The sequence below is a fragment of the Mandrillus leucophaeus genome, unplaced genomic scaffold (assembly GCF_000951045.1).
Source record: "Mandrillus leucophaeus isolate KB7577 unplaced genomic scaffold, Mleu.le_1.0 Scaffold233, whole genome shotgun sequence".
NCBI classification, from domain to species: Eukaryota; Metazoa; Chordata; class Mammalia; order Primates; family Cercopithecidae; genus Mandrillus; species Mandrillus leucophaeus.
In genome coordinates this window covers 3,511,211-3,530,531 of record NW_012102399.1, presented here as the reverse complement: position 1 = coordinate 3,530,531, position 19,321 = coordinate 3,511,211, and the positions used below count along the sequence as shown (strand labels likewise).

Here is a 19,321-nt window from a genome sequence, read left to right as displayed (position 1 = left end):
TGGTAGCTGATGCCTGTGACTAACTCCTTCTCCCAGAATTGCCCTTAGCCAAAGAGTGCCTCCTAGTGAGAGGTCATGTGAACTCGCTGGGGGCAGCCTACATGGAATAACTGATAGACTGTCGGAGTGATAAAGGTCTGGCTTCCTTGCTTCAATTGGAACAACTCACAAAGGCTGTCCCAGCTCCAGTTCCCTGTACAGTCAGCTTTTTTGCAAGTGTGTGGCAGTTCTAACTTCTCTCTGCTCAACCCGGCTCCCGTCACTTCTATAGATGTTGTATGGAGAACTCTTGCCAATAAACCTTCTGTAAGCAAATCTCAAAGTCTGTTTCCTATGAAGCTGTAGCTACAACAAGCCTCTGTAGGTCCTCTGGGTCATGAGTTGAAGTTTGGAAGAAACTGGAGATGAGTTCTCCTGGCGTAACCTGGGTAAGAGTTGCAAGCTGGTGGGCTGTTGGTGGGTTGCTGTGGTATAGTGAGAGGTGAGGCTTTGGGTGTGCATCACAAAGGGACAGCCTGGATGGAAGACATGGCTGTATTTCACAGGATCAGTTAGAGCCAAGATTGAGTCAGCCTTAGGGAGGAGGAGTGGCCACCCACACGCTGACTGTGCTGGGAGGCTTGACCATGAGTGACCTCAGATATGAATCTTTCAGCAGATGCAGCAAGGCCAGAGGTCAAGTGCCAAAGATCCTGTTGGAAAAGACACTTCAGGGGAGGCCAGTGAGTACCAGAGGATGTTTCTTAAACCAGATGCCCTTCCCTTGAGGCAAGCCACCTGAAAACTAGATCCTTTCTCCACCCTTCCTCCCACCAGAGGGACAGAGAAGGGTGACTGAATATTTACCTCCAAAAGGATTATATTATACTAGAGGTAGCTAAGTTTCCCTGAAAGGGACAAAATGAAGTGTTTTTCCACGCTTCATTTTTGTGACATTTAAGCCAAGCTCTGGAGGATGAGTAGGAGACAGCCAGAAAAGCTACTTTTTTCTACAGACAGCTAATTTTTTCTACAAAAAAGTAGAAATGGGTCTTTAGAATTACTAATTTTGGTCCTAGAGAAATAAGATGGCTTCATTTGTACACATCTGTGATGTAATTGTGCAGAAATATGCAACTGAAAAGAGAGAAGAAAGTAAAAAACACAGTGCAGATAAGCCATATATGTGATATATATATTTATTTATTGTAAGATTATATATTTACGTACTATTTATATATATTATATATATATAAAATCACTTTCTTGGCACTAAGAACCACGTCCTCTTTGAAGGCTTTTATTTAAATAATTCTGTCGTTTATGGACTTCTCAGGTGAAAATTAGCCAAGCTTTCAGCTGATAGTGCACTTTAAATAATACCCTGAATGTTCAAAAGGTATTTCCCCGGCAGACAGCCAGAAACATCAGAATCTGGAGCACAACTCCTGTGTATTGTCATTTTAAGACTGAACGGACAGGTTGAACATGAACTACAGTGGATCCAAAGGAAACTTGTTAGAGGGAGGTTAAATGCCCCTGCACTAAAATGCAAACAAGGCTCTCATTCTCAGCCTTTTAATTTTTCTAACTGCTTTTACAGAGATTTCTCTCATTTAATTCTCACAACAAGCCTGGAAGGTGGCTATGCTCATGACCTTAATTTTACAGAGGAAATGGAGTCTTCAAGCACTTCCACACCTGGGTTGTGGCCAAGCAGGGCTCTACACCCACAGCCCATGCTCATCACCTCTGCAACCTGCTGCCTCCGCTATACTGTTCTGCTTCTGTGTACATTTCAAGCCAAATTTGCAGAAGAGCACAAGGAATCTGAACAGTCATTTTAGCAAAGTTAAAAATGTCACATGCGTGTGATGAACTAGGTGCATACAAACACGGAGGGATTATAAGCTATGGTAGAAGATTTTACCAATTGGTAATGAGTATGGATTAGTGGTTAAGTCAAAGTCCCTCTCATTTGTTGTTTTTCTTTCTTTCTTTCCTTTTTACAACCTCGAAAGGCAGAAGAATCCCTCTCAGTTGGTGCGTCATGTAATGCATGTTGTAATTAGTTATTTATGTATCTAAGTCCTTCATTTAGAAAACCTGTATATAGTTACTTCCCAGGAGCTGTCACCTGTGCCTTGTATCATTTTATCCTTAATTGGAGTTTTGGTGGCTTGTCATTTAGTTTATTTCATGTCACAAAAGGGGAGTGTCTTAGGAAGAGTGGAGAGACTGAGCTCACGCTCGGGCAAGTAGAAAATCTTGGACACTCCCAACACTCAACATTGTGTTGGTGAAAAAGCCAACATTTGCCAAATTTCTAAGCTGTACTTATCAGTTAAGTTGTTTTTTTCACCCCCCTCCCGCCCCCCCACCCCACCCTCATCCATCTTTTCTTTGCTTAACAAAGTTATCACCAATAGCTGTTTATGGTACTAGTGGGATGCTAACAGTACACGTTTAAAATGTAGGTCAACAGATTTTGAAGCTTTTGATGACATACAGCAGATAGATTTGGAAATGCCTAAGAACTTCTCATTTTAACTTTCCTGCTGATAGAATCTATTTGTATCACTGGTTTTAGTCTTGTAGACTTGGAGGGAGTGGTGAAAGATGAACAGGCAGGGCTCAGCCACAAGGGGAGAAAAACGTCATCCACCCCCCAGAATAGCAACAGCAATAAATATGGTCATGTCGCTCTTCTGCTGAGGCTAAAACGACAGACAGGATCACATTTACGGCACCCAGCAGGCCCACTGGCCACAAGGGGTGGCTCAGGGCTTTGGAAGGAATGTGTACAAAAGTTGGTGCTGATTTCAGAGCTGTGACTTAGCACAGAAAGAAACAGGGCATAGGGTCTAGACCCCAACTCAGAGCTAGAAGGGACTTGGCACCCTCTTGGCCACAGGGGAGGACATTCTAAATCAGCTTTCAGGACAGCTGGCTCAGGGCTCTTGAGAGCAGGGCTGAGAACTTCTCTGCATGTCTGCCTGAGAACTTGTTGTTGTCTGCAGCTGCCACAGCCATCAAGGCACAGGCGTAATCAGGAAGGTAAAAAAGAGGGCTCTCATTGGTCATCAGTTATTTAAAGAGGGTCCATCAGATTTCAGTGACTTCTTTGCACAGAATTAGCACCTTTCTCTGGGAAGTCTAACAGGAAGGAACATCTCCCTTACCTCAAAACTCATCAAGGCTTCCCTTCCAGACCAAGCCGCTGGGTTCTAGCCATTTCAGGCTCTAGATGCCTCATCTTCATCTATTTTCATATACATTCCAATTTCGTATACTATATGGCCACATCTCTGGGGAGTTGTGGTTTTACCATCGTCTTTTGCCACTTGAAACTGGCAGGATGGGACTTATGCATTTTCATAACTTGCATACAGCAGGAGTCTCTTAGGCCGAATCGTTTTCAAGCTAACATATGTAGCTGGTTCTTCCCATGTGCTTTGGAAACCAAAGCATCACCTGGATTTGACCAGTTTCCCCTTTTCTGTTAAACTTCCTTGCTCTAAAATGATGCAATTTCATAAAGCCAAGCTTTTCCTGTCTGCCATCTTTGCGGTTCGCTGACTTCTCCAACCTGTCCCCACAGGGAGTCCCTGGAAGCAGGTTCACTTTGGCCACACCACCCCTTTCTCTCATAGAGCTTTAGTAACCACAGACTCAAGTCCATGCTTTCATTTGTTTCAGTTACATACTGAGGATTTAAATTGATCTTTTCTCTGTGGATTGCGATATTACTTTTGTTTGAAAAATATAGTACTTAAAAAATGAAAGCCAATGTTTTACACTTTGGTGTCTCTGTAAAATTCGGCACTATATTCTATGATCACTGATATCTTATGCTTCTTTAGGATCTTATTAAGACAAACAAGATAAAATGAAGTATGTTTTTATAGTACTGTAATCACTCTCATGTTTGTGCTCTCACTGTCCTTGGTAATGGGTGGTTAAGAAAAAAAAAAAAAATCATGCCAGTGTGTTGAAGCTGGTGCCAAAGAAGCATAAATGATTATTGCTGCTCAGGGTCTGCTGCTGCCCAGAACTTTAACTTGCCCTATTTATACCATCAAAAAGCAAAATCTTACTTAGAGAAACCTTTGCAACATTAGCATTTTCTTTCTTTAAAGCTTATGTCTCTGAGTTTTTATGCCATGTTTCTCATGTAGCCAGAGACTGTGCAGACATAAATTAACTTTTCTATATATTATTTAGTGACAAAAAGAACACAACAGCAAGGACGTTTGAAAAATAAATACCAATGTATTCTTAAATACTCTGAATGGCAAAGCTATGATCCAAATGATCTTAAATCTCTGGAAAGATTCCTTTAAATATGAAAAGAGAATGATAAAATAAGATGTCCAGGAAGACTACTTGAATCATTTATTGGGAAATAGCAAGAAAAAGGCACTCTCCACTGAGAGGATAGTTAAAATGTACACAAACATGTTTCCAATTAATAAGAAAGCACTTAACTTTAGGAAATATATAAAAGCTGCAGTTTCAAACCTAAGCATTAAGTATCCTCTTCGCAATGTGTGTTTCTAAGATTGTGTCTAACATATCCTACAGGCTTTTATAGTTGCATTTATAAATATACCTCTTAATTATTCTTAATAAGACAAATGTTTGTGATATTATTAGTTTTATTCAAATATTAGATGACAGTGAGAAGTGCCTCGTTTTTTTCTCCTAGATTTTTCTTACCTTCATATTATAAGTGATTTTTGCAGAATATTAATATAACCATTGAAATGTTCTTTTAATGATTTTCAGCAGGTGTAGCATGAAGTCAAGAAATGAATCTGTGGAAATTGAGTAATATCTAAGGATTTTTATTATTTATTATTTCCTTCTTTATAAACTGTAATTTCCAGCTAGTAGTGATTATTTCACATGTAGTTTTGAAGTGTAAGTACCTAAAATTCATTGTAAACCATTAGAGAGAATTGCCAAAAATGAAGTTACAAAGTGCAGTCAATCTAGCAGGATACACTGGAGAACATATTATTAGCTGACATTTACCCAGAGTATTAAAAAAACCAGTTATTTTTACCATTCTGTCATTATTATCTATTATACTTCTTATGTGCCATGTGCTAAAATTGTGTTAAATAGTTAACATGTTAAAAATTACAATGAATCCTCAAAATATCCCAATAATGGTGGTATAATTGCTTTACCTGGATTGTAGATGAGGAAGCCGTGCCCATGATCACATAGCTGGTGAGCAGTGAAGCCAGGATTTGAATCCAGTTCTGGCTTTAGAATTTGAGCTCTTAACAACAACTCCATATTCTGGAGTGAAGGGTAATGCTATGTTACAGTGGAGAAATTGCATTTAAAAAGAAGGCAGTTCCCACTGTCATCTAATATTTGAATAAAACTTCCTCATGCACTGGGAAGATTCCATGACCCAACCAATGTGTCCAAAAGCCAAGAAACTTAACTGAAGTCAGGCTGTGTTACCAGTAGGTAAAGAGAGGGCTCTAGAGTTGGTCCTGCATACAAGCTGAGGCAAGTGGTAGGCCACACCGAGGCGGTTAGAGCGTACAGTGAGTTTGCAGCTAGAAGAATTGGGTTTTAGTTCCAGCTCTACTGGTTATTAGTGAGGTAGTGAACTTCACACCTCAGTGCTAATGTCTTATTTCTACTGGAAGGGTTGTTGGAAAAATCAAATAAGTACTGTTTACAAAGGCACTTTGTAAGCTTTTAGAAGGAAATTAGATATTATTAGAGCATATATAATAATAATTATATTATTATTAAAAATCGGTTTACTTTTAGCAGGATATTCTCTCTACCCTATTTCTCCCAGTTTTTTTCTATGAACTCAAAACAATCTTGGGCAAAAATTTCCTAAGGTAGAACAATTAGTGACTTAAGGAATAGGTGATATTTATATGTAGGACTAGTGAAATCAAACTGATGACTGTGGTTGTGCCTTATACAGTAAGGCCAGATCATGTAGTGGTAAGAACACAATCTCTGGACCAGACTGATGGCTTTAATTCCTCGTTTTGACATGAACAGTGTGAGTTCAGGAAAATTTTTGCTCCTCGGTATCCTCATCAGTAAAACAGGGATGATATTTCTCCCTGCTTTGAGGGATTTGCAACTGTTAAGTACAATATACATATAAAGCCCTTAAGACATTTCCTGGCACACAGAAAACACTCCAAGAAGTATTAGCAACCAAGTGGTGCAAACGCATCTTTGGTCTATATTCGTGTACTTATTCTGAATATGTACACCGTTCATCACAGAAGAGTTGGATGAAAGAGCATAGATAGATAATGTCAAATCTTTTTCACAAGAAAAGTGAATTTCCACTTAAAGTGAATTTCCTACTAAAAGAATTTAGTGCATCATTAACATTATTAGCCATTCTTTGGGAAACTAGAATATTAAACTATTATAAGTCCATAGTAACCTCATAGCAAAGGTGTCCTGACTTAATGAGTTGCACTTGTTATTAAACATGATTATTTGTTCTGGGATGCAGTGAAAGACCAGAGAAAACATTTTAGAGTTTCAAAATCAAGTCTGGGCTGTTCTAAGGTTGTTGAGGCTTTTGCTTAGAAGCCCTCAGAGGGTAATCTGTGGTTTTTGAGGAGAAGGTGGTGGAATCTTAGCACCTTGAACCTGGAGACTCTTTAACTGGTGGCTTGACACCATGAGATTTTACAGACCATTTTGTGGAGGTTGTTTCAAGTTATTTAACCTTTTCTTTTAGACTCTCACTATTCTGCTCTGAAAATTTTACAGATGAGGGAAAACTAGGGATTGAGAATTGGGACAGTTCATCAGTGATACACTAAATTGATAGTTTGTAAATTTTATCTGCATGAGAAAACCCTGGAGGGCTTGTTAAAACAGATTTCTAGGCTCCACCCCCAGAGTTTCTGATTCAGTAGAATACGCATTTCTAAGAAGTTAGGTAATGTTGCACTGCTTGTCAGGGGCCCATACTTTGTGAGCCACTGCAATAAATCAAATACAGTACTGGAGTCAGGTTGATTGGAACTCTAGTAAACTAGCCAGAACCATCACAATTCTTTATCAAATCCATGTACTTGATGAACCATCTTTTATCTCATTTAATTAGATAATATTTAGAATTTTATAGACACTTGAAATATCAGCTAACACGAATTGTTCACATTCCAGATAAAAATTCTCAAGAAAAAAATTTTAAAATAAGCACTCCCCTTTTTTTGGGGGGGGGTGGCCACAGTGCTTCTTGGTCCCCAATGCATTGTTCCCAGCGTATTGATCACAGAGCCCCTTTGACACAGTATACCTTTGTCATGGCACTGAACCTTTATCACTGAGCACCTGTCCACAGTGTGCTGTGGTTCTAGTATGTCTTGGCCACAGACAGTATGCTTGCTTTCTTAAGCCTGTGTCTATGTGGGTGAACACCCCTCCCCCACCCTTTATTCTTATGTGTATCCCAATTAAAAATCTTGTGTAATTCACATGGATCTGATTACTGGCATAGGTCAAGGCTGAGCAGACAAAGTAGTTTCTGGGTGTTTATTAATAGTATTAACATTGCTACTGTCAGGAGAAAGTGAAGACAATTCTATTTTTTTCTACAGGTATAAAAGATCATTTTTTAATGGCTGAACGCGGTGGCTCGCGCCTGGCTGGGAGACTGAGGTGGGTGGATCACGAGGTCAGGAGTTCAAGACTAGCCTGGCCAACATGGTAAACCCCGTCTCTACTAAAAATACAAAAATTAGCCGGGCCGAGTGGGACGTGCCTGTAATCCCAGCTACTCAGGAAGCTGAGGCAGGAGAATTGCTTGAACCCAGGAGGCGCAGGTTGCAGTGAGCCAAGATCACACCATTGCACTCCAGATCTGGGCGACAGAGCAAGACTCCATCTCAGAAAAAAAAAGAAAAAAATCTTTTTTAATTTTGGAAAATTTGGTTTTGAAATAGCTTAATTAGATAAATATATTCTCTGGAGAATATCACCATTTCTGTTTTCTAACTTGTCAAGAAAGAAAAATAGCAGGCGATTGGTTATTCTTAAAAACAGAGAGACCTCTTGTGGCCATTCATAAAAGTACCTGAAAAAACCAGAAATCCAGAGTATTCTAATTTATCAGTTTTCTCTAGCTTAGTTGTCATTCTTCTTCTTCTTCTTTTTTTAATATAGGAATTACCTAATACCTGTCAAAATATATATGATAAGTCAGTAATAGGATTTTTACGTAACAGTGACTTACATAAACGTATACCACCTCAGCCGTAACAGTACTATAGGATAAAGTAAAACTTTATTGAAGCATGAAGCAAAAACATACAAGAAATTGCACAAAACATAAAAGTGTCTAGCTTGAGAAATTTTCCTAAACTGGATATTTCTGTGTAGCCAGCATATCTGGTAGATTTTTTATCATAATTTTATAGGTAAGATGACTCAGGCTCAGAAGTTATGTGATTCATTGTTTTATAACATCAATCAAATTCATGTGAACTTCATTCACTCAGAAATAGGCAAAATGAAGAAAGAACTTGAAATAAATGTTAACATAAAAGTCAGTTTACAGAGCCATGATCTATAATCTAGATTTATAAATATGAAAATTTATCAAATGAAGTTACTTTTTTACACATATAATTTCTAGAGCAGTAGACTATTAGGTCACAATTTATTATTATTGTATTTGTTATTTGTTGTTGGTAGTGGTTACCTGCTATTTTTCTCCATTAATTAAGAAGCAGTTTGGGTTCATCTTTTAAGTACCAAGCACTTTCTGGGTTCCTGGTGACACTAAAATGAATAATATTGGATCTTTGCCCTTCAGTGGCTCAGAGTCTGATGCACCAGAAGGACATATGGACAGTAGTTTAATAATACAGCAGTTTGACAAGGACTCTAATGGAACAGTATCCATCTGCATGGACTCATTTTCAATAAGGTGGCTGTATTTTTCTCCAAAGTCCACCTCAGGCTGGTTAAAACTTGCAAGTCCACAACTTTCTCTCTTTGGTTTAAGGCTAGCATAGTGTAGTAGAAGCTAATACTTGACTAGTAATCAGAAAATGTGTGTCTGAGATGTAGTTCTGTCACTTACTGGCTCCACAATTTTGGACTAGTCTTTCACTTACTGAACCTCATTTCTTCAGCTATAACTGTAGTGGAAGCTCTTCTAACTTAGGGATGGTAGCTACCTCACAGGCTATCATGAAGATCAAATGAGATTGTAAGAAAACTGTTTACGATCTTTAGATGCAGACGTTCTACTTTATACCTTTTGTTTATAAAGTATTAATATTGAACATCAGTGCAGTCATCAGTTCATTCAGTGTTTACTAGTTCATGATTTTGCTGCTGGGAAGATGTGCTAGAGGAAGTGCTCAGTGTTTGATAGTGGGCAGATTGACCTGTGCATATCCATGTTCTTCCTAAGGATAGTGAAGAGAATGAAAAGATAATAAGCATAGTGGGTGGCTCGGAAATGGAGAAGGAAGCAAAAGCTGATTAGGGAAAGGAAAAGGTACCGAAAACAAATTAGTATGCAAATTTACTCATTCACAAATTTACCCAGAGTTCTCTTTCTCCTCATCAAAACACTTTATTAAATACTAAATAAGATAGATACATTCAATGGTATACTAGTAAATATTTAACAACCAACTTTCTGGGAAAAAGTTAAACATGATAGCATTTACTGATTTCTGTAAAAAGTTCTACCATGGCCAATTTCAAGTCACTAACATGACATCACTGAACAGAGAGGAAGAGATATGCAAATAGCACATCCTTATATACTATTTCCTTTGAATGGATATGATAGACACAAACTCAGGAGTATAGATAATAATACACATAATTAGGAAGTGATTAGTTTTAAGTATTTGTTAGCTTTATTTTAAAAATAAATAAATAAATTATTTATTTATTTTTGAGAAGGAGTCTCACTCTGTTACCCAGGCTGGAGTGCAGTGGAGTGATCTCAGCTCACTGCAAGCTCCACCTCCTGGGTTCACACCATTCTCCTGCCTCAGCCTCCCAAGTAGCTGGGACTACAGGCACCCACCACCATGCCCTGCTAATTTTTTGTATTTTTAGTAGAGACGGGGTTTCACCATGTTAGCCAGGGTGGTCTCGATCTCCTGACCTCGTGATCCGCCTGCCTTGGCCTCCCAAAGTGCTGGGATTACAGGCGTGAGCCACTGTGCCTGGCAAAAATAATTCATTTAAATGCAACTCAGTTTGATTTAATTTTAACAAATAGCTGAGTTGAACATCCACTTTGCAAATTCCGGAAATTTAACAATCAGCTCTCATGAGCCAGTGGGGACACTACCCTGGATATATGGGTAATTACATTAGTATGGTACTAGTTATGGTAAAGATTATCACCGCCTCTGGGAAGCTTATCTGTGTTAGGTGCCTTTCTCTATATTCCTACTATAACTTTCTAGATTTCACAGCAAGTACCACCCCATGTTGGGATCTCATTTCTCTGCCTTCACACTTGATTTCCTTAAGGCTAGTGACTGTGACTGACTTTGAACTCTGTATCTTCTCTATCTAGCACTTAGGGCTCAACAAGTGTATATTGAAAACAAATTTACCTGGACCTGGCTCCTGTCCTCAAGGAGCCCACAATAATTATATCTATGATCTACAAAAACTCATAGATACAGAATACACAGTGTAGTAGAAGCTCTGAATAAACATGTGAATGGATAATAAGGTTTTTATATTTTTATTGGGATGGAAAAAAATGATTATAGATCATTGGAAGTAGATGTAGCAGTTCTTCTATTGTGATAAAACAAACACACACACACATTTTTCCTTATGTCATCTATTTAATGATACTATTTTAGTGTTGACACCTTTAACAGTTAAAGGCAACACACATTCATTATAGAACAATTAGACCATGCAGAAGCATAAAGAAAGCCACCTATATTTTACAAGGTTGATGTATTAGTGAGGATAGGTTAAGAGAGTAGCATCCAGAAAGCACCAAATAACGGTGCCTTGCACAAGATCCTTTGTTCCCTTTTCAAGTAAAAGTTTGGAGGTTTGCAGACTAAAGTTGGTGTGGGTTCTGCTCCTCATTGTCTTCAGAAGGTCAATTTTCCCCAAGCTCATGGCCCAGCTGTTCCTAGGGTGTGGCTCCATTCTTCTTGGTCCAGATCAGAATCCATCCTCTCTGAAGCAGCATGGAGGGTGGGATGAACAGGAGGCACAGGGCTGATTGTCTCTTTAAGAAAGATTCCCAGAACTTGCCCTGTGGCACATCCATGACCTTCCTCTTGTTAGAAGATGTCAGAAGACCATGTTTTGCTGCAGTAGAGCCTGGGAAATACAGTCTTTATTCTCAGCAGTCATGTACTCAGCTAAAATTTCTATTACCATGGAAGAAGGGGAAAATAGGTAGGATCAACTGTCAGAATTTGTCACAATTATTTCCTTAAATTGCAAATAGAGGAATTGCTAGGTTAGAAGTTATGCCCATTTTCAAGATTCTTGAAGCATATTGATACATTTGCCTGCAGAAGTTCTGTGCATGTTTACATTCCCAATGAGATCTATGATTACTTTGTACTAAACACCAAGTAATCAAGCCATTCAGTGTTTCTTCTATAGCTTTGCTGTGGGCAGGATGTGATGGAGAAAGTGTTCAGTGTTTGAGGGACCAGGGCTTTATTGTCAGGACTTTTTCAGCTGCAGGTGACAAATGGCTTATCATTAGTATTGGAATTTATTCAAATATTTAGAAGGATTTAGTACTAACGCTGGTGCAAAAGTAAGTGCAGTGTTTGCTACTGAAAGTAATGGAATAGAAAACTAGGAATCTGAAGGTGGATAATTAAAAAATGAAGTTCTGAAGAGGAATGGGAGAGGGGGATTATATGGGTAGTTTTAAAAATTTTGAGACCAAAAGAGAGAGGATGAAATGTAATATGATGTCCTCCTAATGACAGTGAAGGGGCTTTTACACATATATTTTTATCAATGGCTACATTCCAGGCAATACCCTAGGTGCTTTATGTACATCCTTTCTTGAATTCCCACAGCCATCTGAGTAGGCATATAATTTTTATGTATCCATTTTTTACACACAATGATGTCAAAGCTGAAGAAAGCTCAAGTTAGGGTAGAGCTAGAATTTAAACCCCACTCTGATTTCAATGTTTTCCTCTTTCCCCTTTTACTCTTAAGTGTGAACTGATAAAAACAATTTTGGCAAGGAGTTGACTTTTTCCATAGCACTTGAATTAACTGAAGGATATAAAAAGACATTATCAAATCTTTAAAAATTATGAAAGAATTACAGAGAGTAACAAATGAAGTACTGTAAAGGCAAGGAAGAACCTCATGAGATTTGTCTTTTTCAGGGGCCTTTCTCTGACCTCGGTTGACTGCCTGCCCCTCCTTTCTCATTGTTCTCTGCATTCACCGTAAGACAGTTCTCATATTTATTGTGATTGTCTATTTCCTTGGTCGTCTCTACTGCCAGATTATATCTTGAGTGTTAGATATTAGATCTTACATATCTTTATATTACCAGGAGCCAGCACAATGTCTGGAACATTGTAGGTGCTCAAAAAATATTTGCCAAATACATTGTACAGGCGTTTATTCCATGGTTATATTTATACATATTACTGAAAGAGATTTTTTAATTCAACTTACTATATGATGCCAAATTTTCAGAGACATACAATAACTAGACTAATATAAAATTATGATTGTATGGTTATAAACAGAATGTTTATAAGGCAACTGAACCTGTGACTAAGACTGAGTGCCTACAACGTGACAGGGTGTTCTGAGTGTTTAACATTTTATTATTAATTTTTCACAAAAATCTTATGAGAGAAACAATAAAATTATTATTCTTACTTAGAAAATGGAAAAACCAGGACATGAACTTAGGCAGTACTGTTCTAGAATTTTTGTGTTTAACAACTAGGCTATTTTATATCGCCATTGTTTATTAGCTGTTTATGACAAAAACAGTTTTTTTGCATGACTCCATAGTGGCATCTTTTTTTTTCTTTTACAAAGCACAGTTATCAAAATCAAGTACCTAACGGTTTATACAAGACTATTCTCTAATCTACAGCAGTTAGTCAAATTTGAGGAATTAGTCCACTAATGTCATAGTAGCATCTTCTAATGAAAACTCATAGATCCTTTTCCTGTTGTTTTGTCGACCGGAACTTCCTTTCCAAAAAAGGAACAGGCTCTAAGAGCAACCCTAAGTATCTTGGGAAATTGCTGCTTTTATACCTGAGCAACCTCCAAACCGAAGAGTAATTTCCTATCACCATTTTTCTTTACGGCCCTTCATAACCAGGGTCTCATATTTTTGATTTTTTTCTTCTAAAAAAGCAAAAAACAAAAAACAACCGTTCAATTGCACCTCGCAGGTGCACTCGCAGGCTTGCCAGTGGCTTTCCGGGCGCAGACCAAGCGTTTTCGCAGTCTCGGCCGCCGGCGGAACTACATTTCCCAGCGGGCCGCGCGCCCTCCTTCCGGCAGGCACGGCTCAAAACCCGGAAACGCCTTGCGGGGCAGTGTGGGAGGCAGAAGCCCAGGGCGGACAGGCCGGGCCCACCCGCGCTCACTTACTCCGAGATGGCTGAGAGGCAGGAAGAGCAGAGAGGGAGCCCGCCCTTGAGGGCGGAAGGCAAGGCCGACGCGGAGGTTAAGCTTATTCTGTACCACTGGACGCATTCCTTCAGCTCTCAAAAGGTACAGGCCTTGGCGGCGGAGGGTGGCGCGGATCGGGCTTCAGCACTGGGACAGCTCCTGCTGGGTCCGGCTCAGAGAATCCGTTCCACCTAGAAACCCGCCTCCAGCGTCCTGACCCTGGGCAGGCCCTCCCTCCAGGATGCCCCCCGGTGGGGAGCAGGTAGAACCAGTCTGAGATAATCTTATGTGGCTATGACCCAGGCTCTGCCTCTCGCGAAATGCGACAAAAAAAAGCATCATTTTCAGTATTTAGCCTGGAGGCCTTGCCTGCTGGGCTTCGGAGAGAGGCAGAGGGAGGTGCCTTCGTGCACCCTTATCATCTGCGATCTCTTCTGCTCTCTCGCATTCACTTTCTTCAGCAAGAGCTGATGTACGTACATGTCAGGTTCTTGTCTGGGGAGGGCACATAATCAGGTTTAGGACGCCAAGAAAGTGGTGATGATGAGGAGGGTGACTGTTTAATGAATACAGTAAGAATCATTTCATTACTTATTTTGTGTTCTTCTCTTAATTTGTTGAATATTGTTCTGTACTTGTTAATTCCAGGAATAGGAATTGTTAAAACGACTGTTGAAAATGTCAGTAACACAGGGGAGCCCAGAAAGGCTGCTTAGCGGTGTCCAGGGAAGTCATTTAATTGAAAGCTTACACGTGTTGTAGTAACCAGTGTGAACTCTTCCAGGTGCGCTTGGTAATTGCTGAAAAGGCATTGAAGTGCGAGGAACATGATGTAAGTCTGCCCTTGAGTGAGCACAATGAGCCTTGGTTTATGCGTTTGAACTCAACTGGAGAAGTGCCTGTCCTTATCCACGGGGAAAACATAATTTGTGAGGCCACTCAGATCATTGATTATCTTGAACAGACTTTCCTGGATGGTAATGTTAAGGCTACTTGTGATTTCTTGGATTTACTTTCAACACAACTATGTGTTCCCTTTCTCTTTTTCTCTCTCTCCTCTCTTTCTCTTGTGTCATGATGGTGGTTTGGGATTAAAAACCTTTTCCATTTCCATAAGCACACAAATAGGTCGATAACAAATTTTGTATAAGCTAGTATAATGCTACTTAAAATAATTTCATTCAAAGTACAAATGTTAATGTTGAAACTTAAAAAAAATTCACTTGCAAAAAACTGCAGATGTGTGGTTTGTGTTGGAGATTTCTTAGCCTTAAATTCATAATATTCTAAATGTGCACTATGACAATTTCATCGAATAAACCAAATGGTTTCACCTTAAAAACAAGGGGGGAAAAAGAGCAACAAATCTTAAAGGAGAATAGGATGTTAGTATACCTGAGTTCTTTGCCCCAGTCACTTCTGAATTGTTTGAATTTTATATATTTACTAAGGAATTGTAGGGCTTAAATCTGTATAGTGCATTTAGGTAAATCATTTATTGACAGCTTGTTATGTGTCAGACATTTTATAATTTCTATACTATGTTGTCTTCAGAAGAATCTGAGACAAGTTATTCCCATTATGTACATGAGGAGAAAGCAACAGGGTTGCCCAAAGTAATATAGCTATTGTATGGCAAAGTCTTTGGTCTCCAAAGCCTTCATACTATACTGACTGTCTCCCATAGTCCTTGTCACTTACACATTGTCTTGCTTGTTCCTAATAGTAATCCTTTGAGGTGAACTGTAGCTGCAAGGATTTACCCAAGATTACACAGCTGATCACAGCGGACATTGTTGAGAGCAGAACAGGGGGCTCAGAGCTTCCAGCTGAATGCTCTTCTAAAAAGGCTGTGTGAGATTGTTACTTTTCATCTGCTACCAGTTATGTTGATGTTAATAGGGTAGGGTGAAAGCAGAGCCTAGCCCCAAACTACAGGAAGCTGACAAAGGAAATTACTAGGACAAAAAAAAGTCTCAGGTACTTAGAAGGAAAATGAGTATGAGGCCTAGATGGTGGGCAGTGGGGCCGGGGAAGCCCAGGGAATTAGATTAGCAATGGGCTACCCCTGTTCTTAATCTAATTGCTAGTCCCCTAGGATTGTGATTGGAGGTTTTAATTGAAGATAGCTTTGGCCTAAACCAAAACATTTAATGAGGTACTTTCTTTTCATCTTTATTTGCTATTCCTTGTAAATTAATATGCTGGGGACTGTACTGAAAATGACGACTAGTTCATTTAAGACAATTTTTCTTAATCTTGAGCTTTTTGGAAATGGATAAGTCTGTTAATAATTTGTATTTCTTGGGAGATGTAATTATAATTGAACAAAACAAAATAATTGTGTTAATAATTCTATTTTAAATGATAAAAAACTTTAAAAAGGTATTCTAAATGGAAAATCCCATTTAAGTTTTTTGGTAGCATTGCTTGAACTGCTTCTACTATCATCATTTACCTCCTCCCTCCATTCCTTACACTGTTTTTCCTCTAAGAAATTCAGTGATATAAATTATATTTACAACATAGTAATGTTACCAATTATTAGGTTTTCTTACAATTTTCCTTAGTCTTTCTCTTTTGCTTTTAGTACAGAATCATAACAAAGCAGAAATATGTTCTGTGTCCTGCTAAGTTGTATTTAAATAACCAAACAAAGGAAATGCTAAATTCTTTTGATTACTATTTATTGAATTAGAAGAGAAGGCACTGTAGGCTGTGACTGGATGGAAATACGGAAACCGCAGACTTTAATTCTGGTTGAAATATTATTGTAACTCAGCAATCAAGAGTCCTAGCTTTTAGTCTGACGCTGCCACTAAGTTGTTGGATCTTTCAATCAATTGGGAAGGACGAAAAAACGATTAAGGGACCCAAAACTTATGGTAGATAGGAAGACAGCAAGAGAACAATAGTTTATATAAATCAAGGCTGTTATATAAATCAAGGTCAAGAAGAAGTTTATCTCAGAGTACTGAAGTTTTAAAAAGTGTTATCACAATTAAGATACTTTAAGAACTCATGGGGAATGAAAGACAACAACATAGATAAACATCCTATTGTCAAAGACAGGGAAAAGTGAATTCTACCAATCCTTGCTACTTACTGTATGTTCCCATTCACCAGCAGCACTGGCATCACCTGGGAGCTTGTTAGAAATGCAGAACCTTAGGCCTCTCTGCAGATCTATGAAATTAGAATCTTTGTTTTAACAAGAGCCCCAAGTGATTCATATGTACATTAACGTTTGAGAGTACTGCTATAAATTAGTGTTTAGTTAAGTAAGCACTGGTGTAAATTACTGTCTTTAAATCTGGCAGAAATCTAGAATAGATTGTGAAAAGTTGTTTAAATATGTTTAAAATTTTTGGGTATCTCAGTGAAAGGAACCAGTTTAAGTTTTACACTGCTGGAGAATGTCCCTAACACTTTTAAAAAACTGTCTGTTATGTGCCAGGCATGGTTCTAGATATAGTATATCTTGATTTAAGTAGAACATTTGAGATTACATTACATATACCCTTGTGGAATAAAGGAGCAAATATAGCTAGAGGATTGTAATGCACATTTGCAGATGAATAAACTACCATATTAAAGAATATTAATGTATAGATTTTTTATACCAGATTACCTCTTCAACTGTAGACTCTCATTTTACTTATAATTGTTTTTATACTTTATTTTAAATGTTTGAATTGTACACCACTGTATGTACCATGAGGTTGGGAACAGTGTATCTTATTAAAAACTATCCCCAATGCCTTATACAGTGAATGTTTCTTAATAGGTGCTTAATAAATATTTTGAATGATTAAAATGAGTGAATTATTGAAACAGATGTTAGCCTAGACAGGAATCCCTTGTAATTTTCTTGTAGGCTTCTGTTTTGACTTGAGCCTAACAAGTCAATGATTTGAATAAAGACATAGAAGAAATAAGATTACATTTGTGAATGACAGAAAAGATAGTCAAAATGATGACTAGCTTATAAAATATTTCTTATGGAAATACAACAAAATGGAAAAATAAGATAAAGTTTAATAAGACTAAATGTAAAATGAGTATGAGGAAAATGGGTATCAGGCTTTTGATTTAAAAAACCAGCTGCATTCCAAAAGAATAGGGCACCTGGTTAATAGATAGTAAGTTACCAATGTTAAATGGCTAGTGTGATTTCAGGTTCTTTGAAAATTTTAGATTTTATTGAGAACGGGGTGAGTTGTAACTCTCTGCATTCTGAGCTGTTTGGAATAGTTGGCATTTTGTCCAATTATGGGTGTAACTTTGAGGAATGTTGATGAGATAGAGTAAGTGGGTGGATTTCATGAGGTGTGCAGTTGCCCATGGTCATGACAGGAGACTGTAAGTGTAACCATTCCTCTAAAGAACAGAATGTAGTGAACTAGTATGTCCTTCACTGTTATTTGCTGTCCCCTGTTATCGATCCAGTGGGGATTATGCCAAAAATGATGACTTGCTGATCTGGAGACATTTCTCAACTTTTTTGTGTTTATAGTTACATATTTATATCCTTGTACTTTTGGGATAGTTCATTAAATAATTGGTAGTTTGATAGCTGAGGCAATCCTTTTCAAGTCATAGTCTGAAATAGTGAATATCTGTTGGATAATGGCTATGTTTGATTTTTTTTTTTATTGGAAAGCAGTCATACGGAAGAATGGTATAGACATGAATGATGTTCCTGAGGGCAAAACTTGGGTCAAATGAGAAATTTAGAAGTATTCAGTTACGGCTGCTAAACTAAGAGCTGGCCAAGAGCTGTCTCTTCATTTATTCTTTCAGTAACCATTTATTGGGTATTAATTGGGTGTAGGGTCCCGGGATACTTCAGAGATATTTTAAAGATCCGAAATCATTAGAAGCTTGCTAGTCTTCAAAGATAATTTCTTTCTATAAATTTGGTGATAATTCCAAATCTGTTCTTAACATATACATGTGCTATTACTGTCCAGTTTTATAGACTCTTTCATGTACATGATACCTCTTTCAGTCTGGGCATGTGGTGAAGAATAGTTATTTTACAGCAAGCAACTGATAAAGCTAGATGAGGTATGAGAGCAAGCAGACTAGGTAAACTGAGGAAGAATGGATGGGACAAGGTGAATGTATGCACAAATATGGATTTTTCAATCTAGCTATTGTACTCATAACCTCTTTAAATTAAATTTAACTTGGCTGCTAATCAAAAATATATGAAATAACTATAAAATACTAGAACATATGTATTACTACCAAGTAACTCTGGTAACGTGGAATCAAGAATAATGGATTTTTGTAATTTAATACAACAGTTCCTTGAACATCACGTTCATGTCTTATGTCTAGGTATATAATTTATTCTTAGGAAATAGAATTTAGTTTGGAAATAAACTATTCTAGTATGATATTAAAATCACATAAATCTTATTAGGATATCTAAATTTATAGATAAAATATTGTCTATAAAATATATCTAAATATTACATTTGAATTTCATCAAATGTAACATTTAAAAAGAATGTTAATTCTGGTGTCACTGTTATATTAAAAATAGTTATTTAAGGAATTACCAGTTAACATTTATCTTTATGTTCATCAAGAAAAGGCTCTTGTGTATAGTTGAATATAGGCCTTTTAGCACATAGACTGAAATTGCAGATTAGCACAGAGTATGGAGAAAATATACCATATG

At 37.9% G+C, this 19,321-nt stretch overlaps 1 protein-coding gene across 3 annotated transcripts in view; it reads left to right on the top strand.

Moving 5' to 3' along the window:
- Window positions 1-13,535: 13,535 nt before the first annotated feature.
- Window positions 13,536-19,321, top strand: part of GDAP1 (ganglioside induced differentiation associated protein 1) — a 24,186-nt gene continuing 18,400 nt past the window's right edge. The window contains exons 1-2 of one of the 3 annotated variants that reach the window (XM_011981981.1): window positions 13,536-13,625; window positions 14,438-14,606. In XM_011981981.1, the coding sequence (XP_011837371.1) occupies window positions 14,501-14,606 (106 nt within the window). In that variant the 5' untranslated portion in view covers window positions 13,536-13,625; window positions 14,438-14,500. Of the gene's footprint in view, window positions 13,732-14,413; window positions 14,607-19,321 lie in introns of all 3 variants that reach the window. The other 2 variants (XM_011981979.1, XM_011981980.1) reach the window with 2 other exon arrangements.